At 38.7% G+C, this 17,147-nt stretch overlaps 1 protein-coding gene across 1 annotated transcript in view; it reads left to right on the top strand.

Annotated features, from left to right (window-relative positions):
- Nucleotides 1-13,223, top strand: part of LOC139714244 (intraflagellar transport protein 140 homolog) — a gene marked incomplete at its 5' end in the record, with an annotated part of 43,238 nt that extends 30,015 nt beyond the window's left edge. The window contains 12 exons of the mRNA XM_071625959.1: nucleotides 280-386; nucleotides 887-982; nucleotides 4,096-4,228; nucleotides 5,558-5,629; nucleotides 6,212-6,283; nucleotides 7,189-7,317; nucleotides 9,157-9,339; nucleotides 9,888-10,088; nucleotides 10,618-10,830; nucleotides 11,211-11,377; nucleotides 11,956-12,097; nucleotides 12,712-13,223. Coding sequence (XP_071482060.1) covers nucleotides 280-386; nucleotides 887-982; nucleotides 4,096-4,228; nucleotides 5,558-5,629; nucleotides 6,212-6,283; nucleotides 7,189-7,317; nucleotides 9,157-9,339; nucleotides 9,888-10,088; nucleotides 10,618-10,830; nucleotides 11,211-11,377; nucleotides 11,956-12,097; nucleotides 12,712-12,957 — 1,761 coding nt within the window. The remainder of the gene's footprint in view (nucleotides 1-279; nucleotides 387-886; nucleotides 983-4,095; nucleotides 4,229-5,557; nucleotides 5,630-6,211; nucleotides 6,284-7,188; nucleotides 7,318-9,156; nucleotides 9,340-9,887; nucleotides 10,089-10,617; nucleotides 10,831-11,210; nucleotides 11,378-11,955; nucleotides 12,098-12,711) is intronic.
- Nucleotides 13,224-17,147: the final 3,924 nt, after the last annotated feature.

Here is a 17,147-nt window from a genome sequence, read left to right as displayed (position 1 = left end):
AAATATCACTGCAGATATCATTGAAATGTCACAATATGATTGAATTATAGATAGACATATCGACTGTTTGAGTAGCACACAACATAAATGATAAAGGGTAAGATAGCAGGTGGGCATGAGCTGTTCGATCTTCCCTCAAGCTTGTGATTCCAAAGGAAGAAGGGTGAAAAAATCCCTCTGGATTAAAATGCCACAATAGGCAGCCATCTTGGTGGTGGTGATATGTCTGTGAATATGGGTGTAACGATACCACCCACATCTACGTGACCTTTGACACAGGCGATGGAGACGGCAGAGTTGAACGACCGGATCCACCTGAGGACGACGTACTACCACTACGCCAAGCATCTGGAGGCCAAGGGGGATATCAACGGAGCCATCCCAAAGTATGTTGCTCTCTGTCGTGATCATCACACGTTGAAACTTGTTTTGGGAGTATGACGCTCATGCATGTCACAAATGTATTGTCCAGACTTTGTCGATGTTAGCAAAGTGTTCTGATAAGGAGTATCAGACAGGCTTACAGTTGATTTTGGATTAAATTGTCACCCACCATGACAGTAGCAATTAAAGCTTGTGAAACATGCTTCAAGGTACTGATTTCTCTTTCTTTGTGGCCATAGTGTCTTCTGGTTAACCTCAAGGTGTGAATGTATTTAGCTCGCACATATAATAAACATTTTGATCAGTAGAATCCAATGTTGCAGCATTTTGCACTGTGAGCTTTCATTTTTATGTTGAGCAATATTTGTGAGCATTCCAAACCCTCTCAACCTTTGTGATCATCCCGTGCTGTAATCAGTATGAACAAAAGTTAATGGTGCCCTTTTTATTACATGACAGTGATAACTGATGGGCAAACCGTGGCTTTCTTTCTCCATTGCAGCTACGAGAAGTCGGACACGCATCGCTTTGAGGTTCCCAGGATGCTCTTTGACGAGCCGCAAGCCCTGGAGGCCTACATTATGAAAACCAAGGACAGGTTCGTCCAATCAGGAATCAAATGTGTTGTCATGAAAATGATACACTGATGGTGGCCGCCGAATATGCCTCTATTCTGTCTTCATCTTCCTTAAAACTTGATAATGTTGTCGTGCCGTGATGTATGGATATAAAAGCCTTCTTGATTTAAAAATCATTGTGGCCTAGCAAGATGCATATGGGCATTTCCATAGTGAAAGGGTACATTCAGGGATGTCGCTTTATTTTCTCTTTCCAATGTGCATTACCCATCCCCCCCCCCCCCAATACAGTTTGATCTTTTATAACACTTTAATGAGAGAAAACTTTGCCCCAGAATTGCTTCAAACAAGCAATCTATTTGGATTTATGCCAGAATGAAAAAGTTTGGATGAAAGTATATAAATCTATGTACTAAGATATGAAGGTCAAATTCTGAATGCTTATTGAATCTATGCTTTTCCAATTGAATGGCCTAATATTTATTAGGAAAGATAAATAACAGCTCTAAAATTCTATTAAATAGTTTGCTTTATATGTACCATTTCTAGACTTATTGGTGAATGTATGTAACATGGACAAACCATTAACATGACGCAAATCTCTCGTTTGAAGAGGCTACACCCCAGTAAATAATGCCAGTGTATATCTTGGCAATCAATGACTTAAAAACCAAAGATATAAAACACCTGTTTCTCGACCCTGGCCTAATCTAAGCATCAGTCATCGCCACAGCGCCACGGGGGGGGGGGGGGGGGGGCACCGCGAGAGGAGGAGATTGTTTTGGTTTTGGCATGGGCTATGTAGCTCCATGGTGCGTGTGTGTGTACGTGTGCATTACACATTGTCAGCACCGGCAAACTGGGAATGCTCTCCTTATTCCTGTATTTTCGTTATGTACGGGTCAATTTTTTTCGTTCGCAATGTAAAATGGATGACCATAGAATTTCTCAATAGAATATAAAATTGAAAACTTTAGAAAGGATAGAGAAAATTGAGTTCACTTTGAATGGTCTGCCACAGGCAGATATCCTTATCATGCTCTCATGTAATACGACAGCTGTTGTAGTCATTAAACCCTGGCTTGGCCTCCAGGTTTGTCACGCCTGAGCAGAAAGTTAATTTGCAATGGACAAATACTTCGACTCCCAACTCCCAAACGAAAAATCTTTAGCGAGGTATAGCACCCCATCAGCTTCGTGGAAGTGGGGTCTTGCCTCAAACGAGGGATTGACGGCATGATGTGTCACATTTCGGTCCATCATGTTACATACATTTACCACTGTATATATTGTGTGCAGTTAAGACACTCCTCTTTAATACCAGGTATTTTCTTCTACTTTTTTTTTCCAGGGAAGATGGGGGTGGAGATCAGTAGTTCAAAACTATCCTACCCTGCTTTGATAGTAGATTACATTTCAACAAAGTGTTAGGTTGTAAATGCTGATAGCCAGACATTTGTGATGAGGGAAATTCTGCAACCAACATTTCTTAGTATTGGTTTGAATCACGGCTGTACAAGTATGTTTTTTTCTTGCCCTTTGCTTGATATCTTCATACTCGATGTAACATGGTCATACAGTTTGGGTTGGGTTTTTTTTTTCTTCCATTTTTTAAATTTCTTTTTATGAGCATGGTATCATATGGGTTAAATTGTCTGCAAGTACCAGACGCTGCAGTAGCAGTGATTAAGTAGCTACCTACCCATTTCTGCATTTTGTGATGATGTGTTTTTGTCGAGCCCACCAGAGGTGCGGGGAGACTAAGGGATCGCCTGCGGCGTGTGTCCATCCGTCGTCCGTCCGTCCGTCCATCCGTCGTCCGTCCGTCCGTCCATCCGTCCGTCCATCCGTCGTCTGTCCGTAACGCTACAAAAACTTCAATAACTCTTTACTCTGGGCTTCAATTTAAATCAAACTTCGAGGGAAGAGGGGTCATACAAAGTTTCACATTTTACCATATATGAAGGTCACCTCAAGGTCAAAGCTCACAGGCAGGGGTCAATGAACTTTAGGGCCCAATGTTAAGTTTTTATGGCACGTTTCTATTATGGGTCATAACTTTTGATCCATAGGTCCGTTTGTTACCAAGCTTGGATGGTAGATGTCCCTTGGGGAGTGGATGGTCACCACAAGGTCAAAGGTCACAGGCAGGGGTCAACAAACTTTTAGAGCCCAATGTTAAGTTTTTATGGCGCGTTTCTATTATGGGTCATAACTTTTGATCCATAATTCCATTTGTGACCAAACTTGGATGGTAGATGTCCCTTGGGGAATGGATGGTCACCACAAGGTCAAAGGTCACAAGCAGGGGTCAATGAACTTTTAGAGCCCAATGTTAAGTTTATATGGCGCATTTTTATTATGGGTCATAACTTTTGATCCATAACTTTATTTGTGACCAAACTTGGGTGGTAGATGTCCCTTGGGGAGTGGATTATCACCACAAGGTCAAAGGTCACAAGCATGGATCAATGAACTTTTAGAGCCCAATGTTAAGTTTTTATGGCGCGTTTCTATTATGGGTCATAACTTTTGATCCATAGGTCCGTTTGTTACCAAACTTGGATGGTAGATGTCCCTTGGGGAGTGGATGATCACCACAAGGTCAAAGGTCACAGGCAGGGTCAACGAACTTTTAGAGCCCAATGTTAAGTTTTTATGGCGCGTTTCTATTATGGGTCATTACTTTTGATCCATAACTCCATTTGTGACTAAACTTGGATATAAGATGTCCCTTGGGGAGTGGATGGTCACCACAAGGTCAATGGTTACAAGCGTGGGTCAACGAACTTTTAGAGCCCAATGTTAAGTTTTTATGGTGCGTTTCTATTATGGGTCATAACTTTTGATCCATAGGTCTGTTTGTTACCAAACTTGGATGGTAGATGTCTCTTGGGGAGTGGATGGTCACCACAAGGTCAAAGGTCACAGGCAGGGGTCTATGAACTTTAAGGGCTCAATGTTAAGTTTTATGGCACGTTTCTTTTTTGCCATAAATATTTACTCTTTTATATCTCTTTTTATCTGTTATATCTCTTTTTTTATCTGTTATATCCCATTCGCGTACAATTTCTTGTACGCGAATGGGCGAGACGCATTATGGCACTTGCCTTGTTGTTTTTCTGGTTACCAGGTCCCTGAGGAAGTGGTGGGCCCAGTACATGGAGAGTACAGGTGAGATGGAGACAGCTCTTCAGTTCTACGAGGCGGCCCAGGACTACCTCTCATTGGTCCGAGTCTACTGCTACTGTGGGAATCTTGACAAGGTACAGCCATCGGCTGAGGAAGAGCCTCAAACCACCCTCGTATGTACTTCAACACAAACCAAGGCTGTGTGCCTGACAGAGTTCTTGAATGCATTTTCTAGATAATCATACATGTAGTAATAATGAAAGTTGGACTTCCATAGCATGTTATTATACAAAGAGAGCAAGCTGTATGATGCACTCTACTGGACTGTAGAATGACAAATACTAAATTATCCCAAGTGCTGTTTTGTTTCACTGAGGCCGCAGGCCGAGGTGAATAGAACTGCACAAGGGATAATTTAGTATGAGTTCTACAGTCCAGTAAGGCCTCCTGGCGTATCAATAGAACATGCCCTAATTGTTATAGTAAATAGGCCCGTCGATCTATATGCATTTCCCGTAGGTCTAGGCCTTAGAACATAAGACTCACTGTTCTGTTGTGTTGTGCTGCATGCGACAGAGTAGTGATAACCTTATTTATGTACAGCTAACACAGCCGCATATGCGTATTGCTCATCTGAGCAGACTTTCATATAACAAGCTTCTACTTTCTGCGTCCTGTGCTCTACGGGCACATATGTATGTTGAAAGGCTTGGCCTTGTCCTACATAGACAAAGTGTAGGTGCACTGTAAGCGTTTGATATAGTGGCCCGACTGTGCGACTATACTGAAGTTTTTCCTGCATCACGTGATGCAATTCTAACCAATCACAATGCATATTTTACTCCACCTATTTATAGTAAGAGATTAATGTTCCCTATGCACAGTACTATCCATTTTAAGCAGATGCACACAAAATGATGTTTCCTTGCTTTTTAGGAAGTTTTCATCTTTTATTGGATAGGCATGATCAAATAAAATGATCAATCTGGTATCCTCTTTTTTATCATTATTCATAGAGAAAAGAAATTAATGATGGTACCTAACTTCCTTGGTCATTTGTCATGGTGCTTACTCATCGGAACAATGTTTGTTATTGCTTGTTTAACTTCATACAGCCCAGTCTGAATACTTGACATTAGACCTTGTGGAGTTAACATTATCTGTCCAAAAAAGAGTGGAACCTTTCAGCAGTAATTAATATCAGGTCATTTTCCTTCCATAGATTATAAGTTTGAATAATCAGAGACGACATTTGATAGTATGAATTATGTTGTTTGTTTGGTTTGTTAGTTTGTACATCACTCGCTGTGCTTATTCCTATATGGTGTACCCAACTGCAACCTGCTTCAAATGAAGGGTACCTTGTGCCTACCAGGAAACTGATGTATAAATGTGTAGAAATTACGTATGTAGTTCAAGATTTTGATGTAGTCCCACCTACTCTCAAACCTGTGTGCTTGCAGGCAGCAGATATCGCAAATGAGACGGGTGACAGGGCGGCATGCTACCACCTGGCAAGGCAACACGAGAATCAGGTAAACGAGAAATGGGCAAACACCTAGCTCATTATGATTATATGAGTCCCTTGTGTGGTCTACTCCAAAGAAGAAAGGAAGTAGAATATTGAAGTAAAAATAAAGAAGTCAAACTTACAACACAAGTGTAATTAGTAGAAATTGTGAATACAGTGAAAATAGTGTCTTTTTCCAGAAGTATTTTGAATCCAGATAAAAAGAATATGTCACTAGTTAATTAAGTTGAATATCATAACGGCATTTGCACACTTTCAAAATACTGAAGTTAATCTGTGATGCTCTAAAGCTTATAAAATTACATTCTTTGTGTATGACCCACAAGCCCAGATGCCATTTTGTGATGTCTGTTTTCCATCACCTATAATTATTCCTCAAAAGTAACAACCTGTCAGTTACTTACTGTTTGTAACTCATGATGTATCCTGCATTTGTCAGTTATCATGTTTTATACTCTCTAATTTCTAATAATTTTTTTGTGTACTTCCTTTTAAATTGTCATTTCTGAATGGAAATAGACGCGTACATGCAATGATGAATGATGAGATCACAACAATATTTGATTTTCTCTCTCATGTATTCCAGGATAACATTAAGGAGGCTATTCACTTCTTCACCAGAGCTCAGGCATACAGCCAGGCTATCAGGTTATGTAAGGTGAGTGGTTGTACAATGCTGCAGTGATACAAATAGAAAAAAATTGAAGATTGAATTTCTGTAAAACCTGGCAGGGTTAACCCTTTAGCTACTGAAGATTCTGTAAATAATGGCCAATGGTTTCCTGGAAGGTACAGCAATATTGCTCTTAATTTTGACAACTTTCTAAATGATGTAAATTGCTCACCACATGTTTACTTTTGTCTACTATAAGTTACATTGTATGTTTATTTGAAAGCTCATTAAGACTCTACCAAGAGAATGGTGAGTCACAGATTTGTAGTTCTGACATACTTTTGTTGACCTTTGACCTCTTTTAGATTACATAATTATATATTATATATGAAAACAAAAAAATGGTAACACATACAACTATGAAAAAAAAAAAAAACGATGGGTGGTCTTGGGCATTTCAATTACTAATGGGATAACTTATTCTCGCCATTCTTCCTAATCCCTGTGTAATCCGTAATCATTTCATGCCATACCCACTGTCAATATCTTACTCTAGGCCCCTGGGGCAGTGTGTTGAGTGTCCAAGAAATGCTATGCATACAGATGGTTCTGCATTTCACTTGGGATAAGATTTGTTAGTGAAAATGCCAGTGTGTAGGACCTTACAATGTACTGTACTTACTATCAACTGGTTTGTGATACTTCTTACTTGTAATGATGCTGCTAATTACAATACGATTGTGATGATAATAATGATAAAGATGATGATTATTGTGATGATGATGATAAATGATAATAAAATAATAATAATAGTAATAATGATGATGATAATAATAATAATAAGAATAATAATAATAATGATGATAATAATAATGATAATAATAATAATAATAATAATATAATAACAACAACAACATTAATAGAAATACCAATTATCACAATAATACCAGGAACATGAAATGGAGGACCAGCTGATGAACCTGGCCCTGATGAGCACCAAAGAGGACATGATTGAGGCTGCCCGGTACTACGAGGGTAACCCCAACACCCATGACAAGGCTGTCATGCTCTTCCACAAGGTGAGAAGAACCCATCACCATCTTCACAGTTTGAAGGATGTAGATCTATACTTGAATGCTCACTTCCAAGGTTTGATTTTCTGATGACACGTAATGACATCTGCGATATACACGTACATGCAGACATCTTTAGATGTATTCTGATAACACCAATCAAATGACTTTGGAAAGCCTTTTAGAGCCATTCATGAACTAAACATCAGTTTAAAACTAATTGATATAAGTGGGATTCACATGTATGCTAATTAGCTGGAAACAAATCTTGAGATTTGCATCTTGATTGAAATCTTGAGATTTTTGCCTGTGTGGACACAGACATCCCCCTTATTATCACAATCAGCATCGCGATACTGATTTTGCAGATTTCGTACTTGCGCAGATTCATTGGCAAATTATCGTGATTGGCAATTAGTGGGATATTTCTGTCTGTGTGAGCACTTGCAAAAAATCTTGAGATTTGGTCCTAAGCGTTGTCTCACTAATTTGACTGTGTGAATGTGGCTACCATCATTTAAAGGGATGGCTAGTAACTGATCAATGGGAATCAATGGGAATGCTGAGGAATGATTGTCCCAATCCTTGTGGGGTTCATTTAAGAATACATTATATATCTATTGTTGTGTGAAAATTGTTTGCTTCAGAATGGTTTCATGTTCAAGTAATGTGCAGTTTAATGTTTCCAGGTTAGCATGCCTGTACAGTGATGGGGCATTAAACTGCACATTAATTGAATATGAGACCGTTCTGAAGCAAATAATTTTCACACAACAGTAGAAATATAATGTACTTGCGCAGATTCGTTGGCAAATTATTGTGATTGGCAATTAGTGGGATATTTCTGTCTGTGTGAGCACTTGCAAAAAATCTTGAGATTTGGTCCTAAGCGTTGTCTCACTAATTTGACTGTGTGAATGTGGCTACCATCATTTAAAGGGATGGCTAGTAACTGATCAATGGGAATCAGTGGGAATGCTGAGGAATGATTGTCCCAATTCTTGTGGGGTTCATTTAAGAATACATTATATATCTATTGTTGTGTGAAAATTGTTTGCTTCAGAATGGTTTCATGTTCAAGTAATGTGCAGTTTAATGTTTCCAGGTTAGCATGCCTGTACAGTGATGGGGCATTAAACTGCACATTAATTGAATATGAGACCGTTCTGAAGCAAATAATTTTCACACAACAGTAGAAATATAATGTACTCTTAAATGAATCCCACAAGAATTGGAACAATCATCCCCCAGCATTCCCACTGATTCCCACTGATCAGTTACTAGCCATCCCCTTTAATCCGATATGACAGCCAGAACACATATTTATGCTTTACTGTTTACCAAAATTTGATTCAAAACTTTTATATGAAACTTTATTCAATAAAAGATGTTGTCAGCAAAGAACTAGAAGGCCATTGTCGCAATTTTGGGGGTATTGAATTATTGGTGTCACATTGTAGAGCTTGGTCTCCTCAACATTATTGTGTCAATTTTAGATTATTTTAATTTTGAGTAAAATGCCAAGAATCAAAACCACAAGGATGCTCTTTTACCTGATATTTAGAACAATGCTTATAGATCTACTCACTTTTGATTAAATAAACTTTTTATGTCATGAAAATTGATTGTTTCCTTTTTTCATTTACTACCAAATCTTAGATCTAATAGCACCCTTTTTGTTCTCAGGCAATGATATTTGGTCATTCCAAACCCTTTTTGGCATCGGATGATAAAAATCGATACTGCGAGATGATGTCTTTAGTTTGGCATTTTCCAAGATTTAGATATCACACGTGCACACCGCATTCACCCCGGATTCTTCTTCACTTCTTCACTCATATCCAGGGTGGCCATTTCTCAAAGGCGCTGGAGCTAGCCTTTGAGAGCCAGCAGTTTGGTGCCCTGCAGCTCATCTCGGAGGACCTCGACGAGAGGACGGACCCGATCCTGCTCAACCGCTGCGCCCAGTTCTTCATCGAGCATGGCCAGTACGACAAGGCCGTTGACCTTCTGGTGGTGGCGGGCAAGGTGAGCGATCAAAGGTCATGGTTACATTCGTTCATGCATTCTACAAACAGGCACCCATGTGATAATCATTTGCATGGGGTCCACCCCTCCCCCTATTTTTTTTTCATTATTTATTTATTTTTTTTTTTTTGGTGTCAACCTCCTTTAGGGGACATTTAAGTTTTTGTCGCAAGATAAGAGTCATTCTAAATGAGATGCAGTGCTTGCTGTGTTTTGATTGATCTTGAAATTTGTGAAAAGGTTATTCAGAACCAAACATGACAGAGTATTGCACAAGTCAGCCCAGTACTATATCTGCTCGTAGTCTCACCAGTCATAATGGAAAAACTCTTGCATAAGGGTGGGTCCCATCTTTTATTAAGGACCACTTTTTATTACTTTTTTTGTTGTTGATATCTTAGTCATTTCAAAACCAATTTTCATCAAATAAACCTTAAATTTCTCTTGGATTTGTATGCTCCTTAATGTTTCATATAAGTGGTCTTTGCAGTAGGTCAAAAACTGAATCTCCATCTCAACCAAGACTATGCCATCCCTTTCTTTTGCAGTACTTTGAAGCTCTGGAACTGTGTCAGGAACACAGCGTGACCATCACGGAGAAGCTTGCAGAGAAAATGACCCTGTCCAAGGACGAGGGTCAGGCGGACACGCGACTCAAGCTGCTGGAGAAGGTCGCTGACCTCTGCTTCCTGCAGGGATCTTACCACCTGGCCACCAAGAAATACACACAGGCTGGAAACAAGGCTAAGGTAAAGAGATTTTAAAAATGTGGGTATACAACTAGAGAGAGAAACGCAGAGAGGTGTAGAGATAAAAGGAGAAAGAACAGAATGATACAATCTTTGAAATGACTTTGTTTCATGCCTTTCATGTTTGTTGAGAATGCAATTCAGGGAATGGTAAGACCACAAAGTGATTGTTTGATGCTTGTGTGTACATCTCATAGAAAACACCAACTTGTGATGCTTTGTGAGTGTAGTTTGTAATCTTGGTAGTTTTCGTGCTTGCGGCATTATGTCTTTGTCTAAAGCACGCAAACAGAAAGAAATAAAGAAATACATTTTTTAAAGAGATGAGAATTGCTCTAAGGTACATGTATGCTGCTGAGAAAATGAAATAGCCAAACTGCTTTGGAGATTTCTGAAGCCTGTTGTGAAGTTAGGAAGATTTTGCAAATTACCATTACTTTACATCGTTTTTCACCATGTAACATTGCCTAATGCCAGTGAGATAAAAATTTTACCTGAATGGCTAATTATCTGTGTGTTTGACATTCAGGCCATGCGAGCTCTGCTGAAGTCCGGAGACACGGAGAAGATCATCTTCTTTGCGGGCGTGTCTCGCCAGAAGGAGATCTACGTGATGGCGGCAAACTATCTTCAGTCCCTCGACTGGCGGAAGGACCCTGAGATCATGAAGAACATCATCGGCTTCTACACCAAGGGGCGGGCGCTGGACTCCCTGGCTGGGTTTTACGATGCCTGTGCACAGGTAAGATCGATATCTCTGAACTCTCTTTTTCAAGAGCAGATGGTAATGAATGATGATTGTAAGCATTCTGCGTGACATCTTACTCGTGTGTTTATGCCTTTCGAATAAGCCTGCAGCAGTAGTCCCAGGCTACTTGAAATTTTAGTTCCAAATGGGTTGTCATATACCATCACGAAAAATGCTCCTTTTTGGAAGAGACAAGTTCTGAAATACGCAGGGGAAAAAAATGAAGCTGTCAGACATGAAGATTGTCTAGTTTCATGATAGTTTTCTTCATCAGTCTGTAGCAAAGACATATGTGAACTTAAATTTTTCTTTTCATGTGGCAATGGCACTTGAATTTTTCCACACTTTTCTTTATGGATTATCATCATGGGCAGGTGGAGATTGATGAGTACCAGAACTATGACAAAGCCCTGGGGGCGCTGACTGAAGCCTACAAGTGTCTCAGCAAGGCCAAGGTCAAGAACCAGTCGCAGCTGGAAGAAAAACTCGGGGCCCTCAAACACAGGATCGGACTCGTCAAGAAGTTTGTGCAAGCTAGGAGGTGAGCGGGAGGCAAAGCTGTCAAATCGAGTAGGAGAGAGAACTTTGGCTGACTTCAGATTGAATTGTGATAGACCCCCAGGCATGCATGTATAAAATGGGGCAGGTCAAACAGCAGATGAGTTGAGATTTGTAAGCAGAAGTCACAGTTGATTATTTCATTCGCTAAATTTCAGATGGAACCATTCATTTCCACAATCAGGAGTGTAAGTTCAACTGAAGTTTGTTGTTCACTGACTGAAATTTTTAAAGATTTTATTGGCAAAGTGCATACATATCCTAGTAAGGCTCAGTAAATGGTACTGTAAAAGTGGAAATTTTTGCAGTGTTGAATTTTTTTTTTTTTTGGAGCATTTTGGGCAACCAGAAACTAGCATGAAAATAAAAGCATGCAAATATCTTTGCTTGCCTTGTGGTTCCAGTTGTTGATATCTTGATTCCGTGGAATTGAAAACATGCCAGACTCATCTTGCTTGACCGAGCATGAAAAATTACTCACTTGAAAATATCCACTTCTATAGTATGTGTGAACCGATGTATGACGCTTGGTTCCATGCATCTCTTGATTCCATTCTCCAGGGTTTATGACGAGGAACCAGAGGAGGCCATGAGGCAGTGTCAGGTTCTCTTGGAGGAGGAGGAACTGGACTCGGCGGTACGGATCGGAGACGTCTACGGCATGATGGTGGAGCACTACGCCAGGCAGGAGAATTTCAAAAAGGTGAGATTCCCCAGCATGGTAACTGTACTTCCATTTTTTTGAAGCCCACAACCTATCAGGAGGCTCAGAATGATTTGTACATGAGAGTTGTGACCTTATAGCTCTAACATGATGCTCAGTATTCTTGCTCAAAATAAATACTTCTACAGAAGCAGGTGTACTGTGTACTTACAATACTTTCATTTCAACCCATTTTCCATCTTACACCCCGTAACTACCTTAAACCCTTTCACAATACCAACCCTTTTCTTCACCCCAAATTCCTTTCCCATCTCAAACCCGGAAATCAAGTCAAATTCTGTCACCGTCCAACATCTTTTTAACATCACAAACATTCTAGTGTCCCAGATTTTTGTACCGTTCCAATCGCTTTATTATCCCAAATCCATGTGTAATAGCTATATGTTGCCCTCTTCCCTTCAAAAACTTTTAAAATATGCCAAGCTCTTTAATCATTCCAAATCCTTTTCACATCCCACATCACTTCCTCTTCCCAAACCTCGTTACCATCAACACTGTTTTACTTTTCATCCTTTATAAATCCTTTCTCCATCTTAACCGTTTTGAAACTTCCAAACTCCTTTTACCCTTTGGGGCCCTTTTTTCTGTTTCAGGCGTACTCCTTCATGGAGGAGATGCGATCTCGCATCCCAACAGTGAACATGGCCTACTACATCAACATGAAGACTATCGAGGCCGTGCACCGTGCCCTGGAAATCCCGCTGGGGCGCGGCATGGGGGCCGACAAGCAGGGCGGGATCACGCTGGGAGGCGGTCGGGGGGCGGAGGAGGAAGAAGATGGGGAGGAGGTGGAGGAAGAAGTTCAGGAGGATTATAATGAGGATGAGGCTTACTGCTAGCTGTCCAAACAATGCCCGGGTGATTCATCTTCTTCTTCTTGGGATAATGCAAGCGACTTCATTATAACAAAGTCCTTGAAACCAGTAGTTTGCATGTTCATAACAAAATCCTCAAAACCAGCAGTTTTCTTTAGGCACATCAAAATGTCGTACAGATAAACATTAACGTATTCAAAGATATAGATGATAATTTTGGGACCTGAATTTTAACTCGTAATGAATTGTAAACGTGTTCGCTTTAATTGGAAGTACACTGTATGCTGTGCTGTGAGACAATATGGGCACATTGCTCTCTCCTTTAGTGATATCCTGCTCAGTTTGTTTTTATCTTCAGTTTATTTTCGTTCCCCACCTCACTATTCAGATTTGAACTCCCTTTTATTGGTTTGCTGTCGTTTCAACAAATCAAAACATGAGTGATGTACATGAATGTGATTGAGGTGCAGTAGAAACCTATGATCCCAATGCTGTAGATAACAAACCAATTGACTTAAAAAACAAGATGATGCCAAGAAACCTCCTTGCTGTCTGACGAGGATGCAGGGAGCACCAATTTCACTTTGTTATGATGGTACGTCGTTGTGAATATTTTAAGACGAGACAACTAAATGTCGCAATGGAAACTCAGGACCGCTAAATTCACCTTATAAAAGCGGTCCAATTCTACAGTAAGTTAACTCTTTATATAGAGGTTTCCCCGTGGTAGACATTCATTTTTTGGGGGAATGCGCAGTTTGCTAAAGACTACAGTTGGAGGAAAGCTTGTGTTTTTGGCTTAATGCCTTCAGGTACAACCGTCCATGTTGATCTAACTTCTAGTGAGAATTTAGTTTTAAAGGCTAATCTTTTTGTGTGTGTGTTTGTGTGTTTTTGAGTATTCCCCTGAGACAATTATTTCTTATGCTGTGTCCAGTTGAAGTAGTGCAATGACAGTTCAGAAAAATATGTCATTGTATAGTGATATGAAAGATATTTTTAGAGATTGTGTATCATATTTATTACTTGTGTACTAACTTCTAGAATTATTTGAGATCAACAGGTATATTATGAAATTGCAGCATCTTGAAATTCTGACTACCTTGATGTGAAGGCAGTATATAATACCAGTACTGTCATTTCTTTATTAGTAATTTATAAAGGAGTTAAAAGTCCAGAAAGTGTACTATGGTACTAAACTTGCAAAATGTACAGACTATTTGCCTGATGAAACACAGTCACAGACTTTAAAAAACAGAGACCATGTTGCCCAAAACAATATTGATGCATTTGCAAATGCAATGTTTGATTTGCCGTGCAACTTCAAGGGTAACTGTATTTGTAGCATATTTGTCAAAATTTTGTACATATTCAACGTGATATCCATTCGCATAGAGTAAATATACTTTATTTTGTGCAATTGCTGATTCCCTTGATTGAATGTATTCAAGATGCATGTATTCTAAATATTTTTTTTTTTTTTTTTTTAAATAAAAAAACCCAGTACACAGTCTGAAAGCATCATGAAACCACAGGGAAGAATACAATGTTCTTTTTTGGAACAGTGAAATGACTTTGTAATATGGGGAACCTCATTATAACAATAAACTTGCTATAGCAGGTTTCTCACTATATCAGGATATATCAAGACAAAGAAATATTTACAGTGTTAGGACCTGCAGAATCACCTTAGTATTTGTTATATCAGAGCTCTTTACAACCAGGTTCCACTGTATTGACATTTTTTTTAAAGTACTGTATATGAGTTTGCAAAACAATGAGATTAAAAAAAGAGGAACAACTTCTTCAGGAAAAGTAATTTTGTTGTAAAAGGGAGCGTGTTGTATCCATGTTCTGTACAATCAAAAGTCTGCTGTATAGCACACCCGTGCTATTATTTCAATGATTTGACTGAAGGAACTATTTGATGCCATGGCAAATGACATGTAGACACAGGATGAGCATAGGCATTATTTGAAGAGTTGATTCCAAGATGGGGTAAGCACCATTCTTAACCATTTTGAAGTAACTTCATGAGGTACAGCAAAGTATAGTCTTTCTACTAGTGACACATCTTTTATTACATAACAAGGAATATTGTGGAATTGTTGTTGAAAGTATCACGTTTATTTTGAATTATTTCCCCTTTTTTTAACAGCTTTATTTGCAAATATCGCAAATTATCAAAAGTGGAGTTGATGCATTTTGTCACAGAACAATTCATTTGTTGCATGTACATGAACAAGGATTATATGTTAGCATTCACAACAGGGAAGCTGTCATCAAATTGTATTTATGAAACATAGTGCCACCAGCCATAAAGACATGTGCTGGCTAAGAACACTGTAGTTTTATAAATTTTTCAGGAAGTCTTCAGAAAGGTTGCATTATATTCCCACAGCTGTGAAGACCTGTTTGATCGAAAAGTGCTTTGAAATCTTCATAATCAACTTCTACAAAAATACATGCACGCACATCTACCGGTATGTTGAAATGAATTTCAGTTCCTGCAACTTTGCATGTAGATCAAGCATGCTTCATGAGAGAGGTTTTCACAGTCTTTCAAGTTGTAGATATTTGATTGGTTTCCAGACTACTGTATATAAAGACCTCATTTCTTGCAGAAGGCAGTATGTTACATTAATTTGATACTGTCATGTCTCCATTTTGTGAATAGTTTGAAAGGTCATGTGTCTTTGTGTTACAGTATTAGGTACATATACCCAAAATCGCAGTAATGCAAGATGTGGATACATTTCGTTTTGATGAGCTTTCCTGTATTCCTCATTTGTTACAACAGCTTGTAAAACTAGCAAATAACACCTTGACAACTTTTATGTGTCTTTCTTTAATGTGGTAGGTCCAGAATTAGTTAAGTGTATTTCATGTACAGGTGACTGCTATTATATTGATGTCCTTGCGATGTGGAGTTTTCTTTCTGTATACAAGTATTTTGAAATTTCATAATAGCCAATCAAATGAGGTACAGCTGTATGATATAAAGATTATGTTTATACTACTTTGGACACCTGAACTTTACTTCGTTGTAACAAAATTTTCATCTAACTTTGTTTGTTACAACCGGAGTGCACTGTAATGCAAATTCAGCTTGCTGTAGTATTCGTGTGTAAATTGTGTGGTAGTAATTTCATGTAAAATATGCATCGTTTGCATAATATGTACATGCTGTAAATAATGACTGATGGAGTGTCTGTACATATAACTAAACAAAGACCTAGTATTGCTGTGATAGCAAAGACTATTTACTCTTGTGTTCATGGTGCTTCATTCCTATATGATTGTGTAATGACATTTCTGGGTTTTTTTTTTCTTATAGTCATGGTCCTCATAAGAATTGGGTTTCACCTTTTATTAGGCCCATTTTGTTTTGGGATATCTCAGCCATTCTAAGGCTGATTTTCATCAAATTAACATTTAATTCCTCTAATTGCATGCTTTTTGGTATTTCAAATAGGTGGGTCTAATTATCCCGTGGGTCTAATTATCCCGCATAACATTAAAACCTGAATTTTTATGTCATCAAAAACTATACAGTCCCTTGTAAGAAAATACATGCCAGGTAGTTATGAAACAATATACACAATAAAAAAAGAGGATTGATTATAATTTGTACAATACCATCAAATATTGGTAGCATGAATATAGTGTTTCGGTAATCATTTCTGTGATTATCTATTGCAAATGTAACAACGCTTAACGTACATTCCGTTACATATATTTTTAATTCATTTATTATTCATCTAATTAAAAAGGAAACTAAAAAGAAGAACCAATATAAAACATTATTGAAAATGCCAGAGAAGGAGAGGAATGCTAAAAAGCAGTACTTGTAGCGTGCATCCTCCAAACAAAGTAAAACAATCTGACAATTATACAATCAGACCTTCTTTAATTTATGTGCGTGAAAATCCGAATTCAAAAACCGAATTACATGAACTATGAACACAAGCCTAACTAGCCCTAGACAAACACCCAGACAAGTCCCAACTCTATTAAAGTAGCGGTCACACAAAATAAGAAAATAGGAAAGAAGAGAGAGAGACAGAGAGAAAGAAAGAAGAGAGAACGAGAGAGAGAAGAATACTGTACATGTAGCTGATAACGTGGTCTAAAAAAAAAAAAATGTCAAGGACGAAGGCAAAAAGTTATGGGAGAACGGAGCTATACACTTAATGTTAAATGATAATTAAAGT

The sequence above is a fragment of the Diadema antillarum genome, unplaced genomic scaffold, assembly GCF_040938485.1.
Source record: "Diadema antillarum isolate AM-2024a unplaced genomic scaffold, OU_Dant_1.0 seq00002201_RagTag, whole genome shotgun sequence".
NCBI lineage: Eukaryota > Metazoa > Echinodermata > Echinoidea > Diadematoida > Diadematidae > Diadema > Diadema antillarum.
This window is presented reverse-complemented; position numbering and strand designations above follow the sequence as displayed.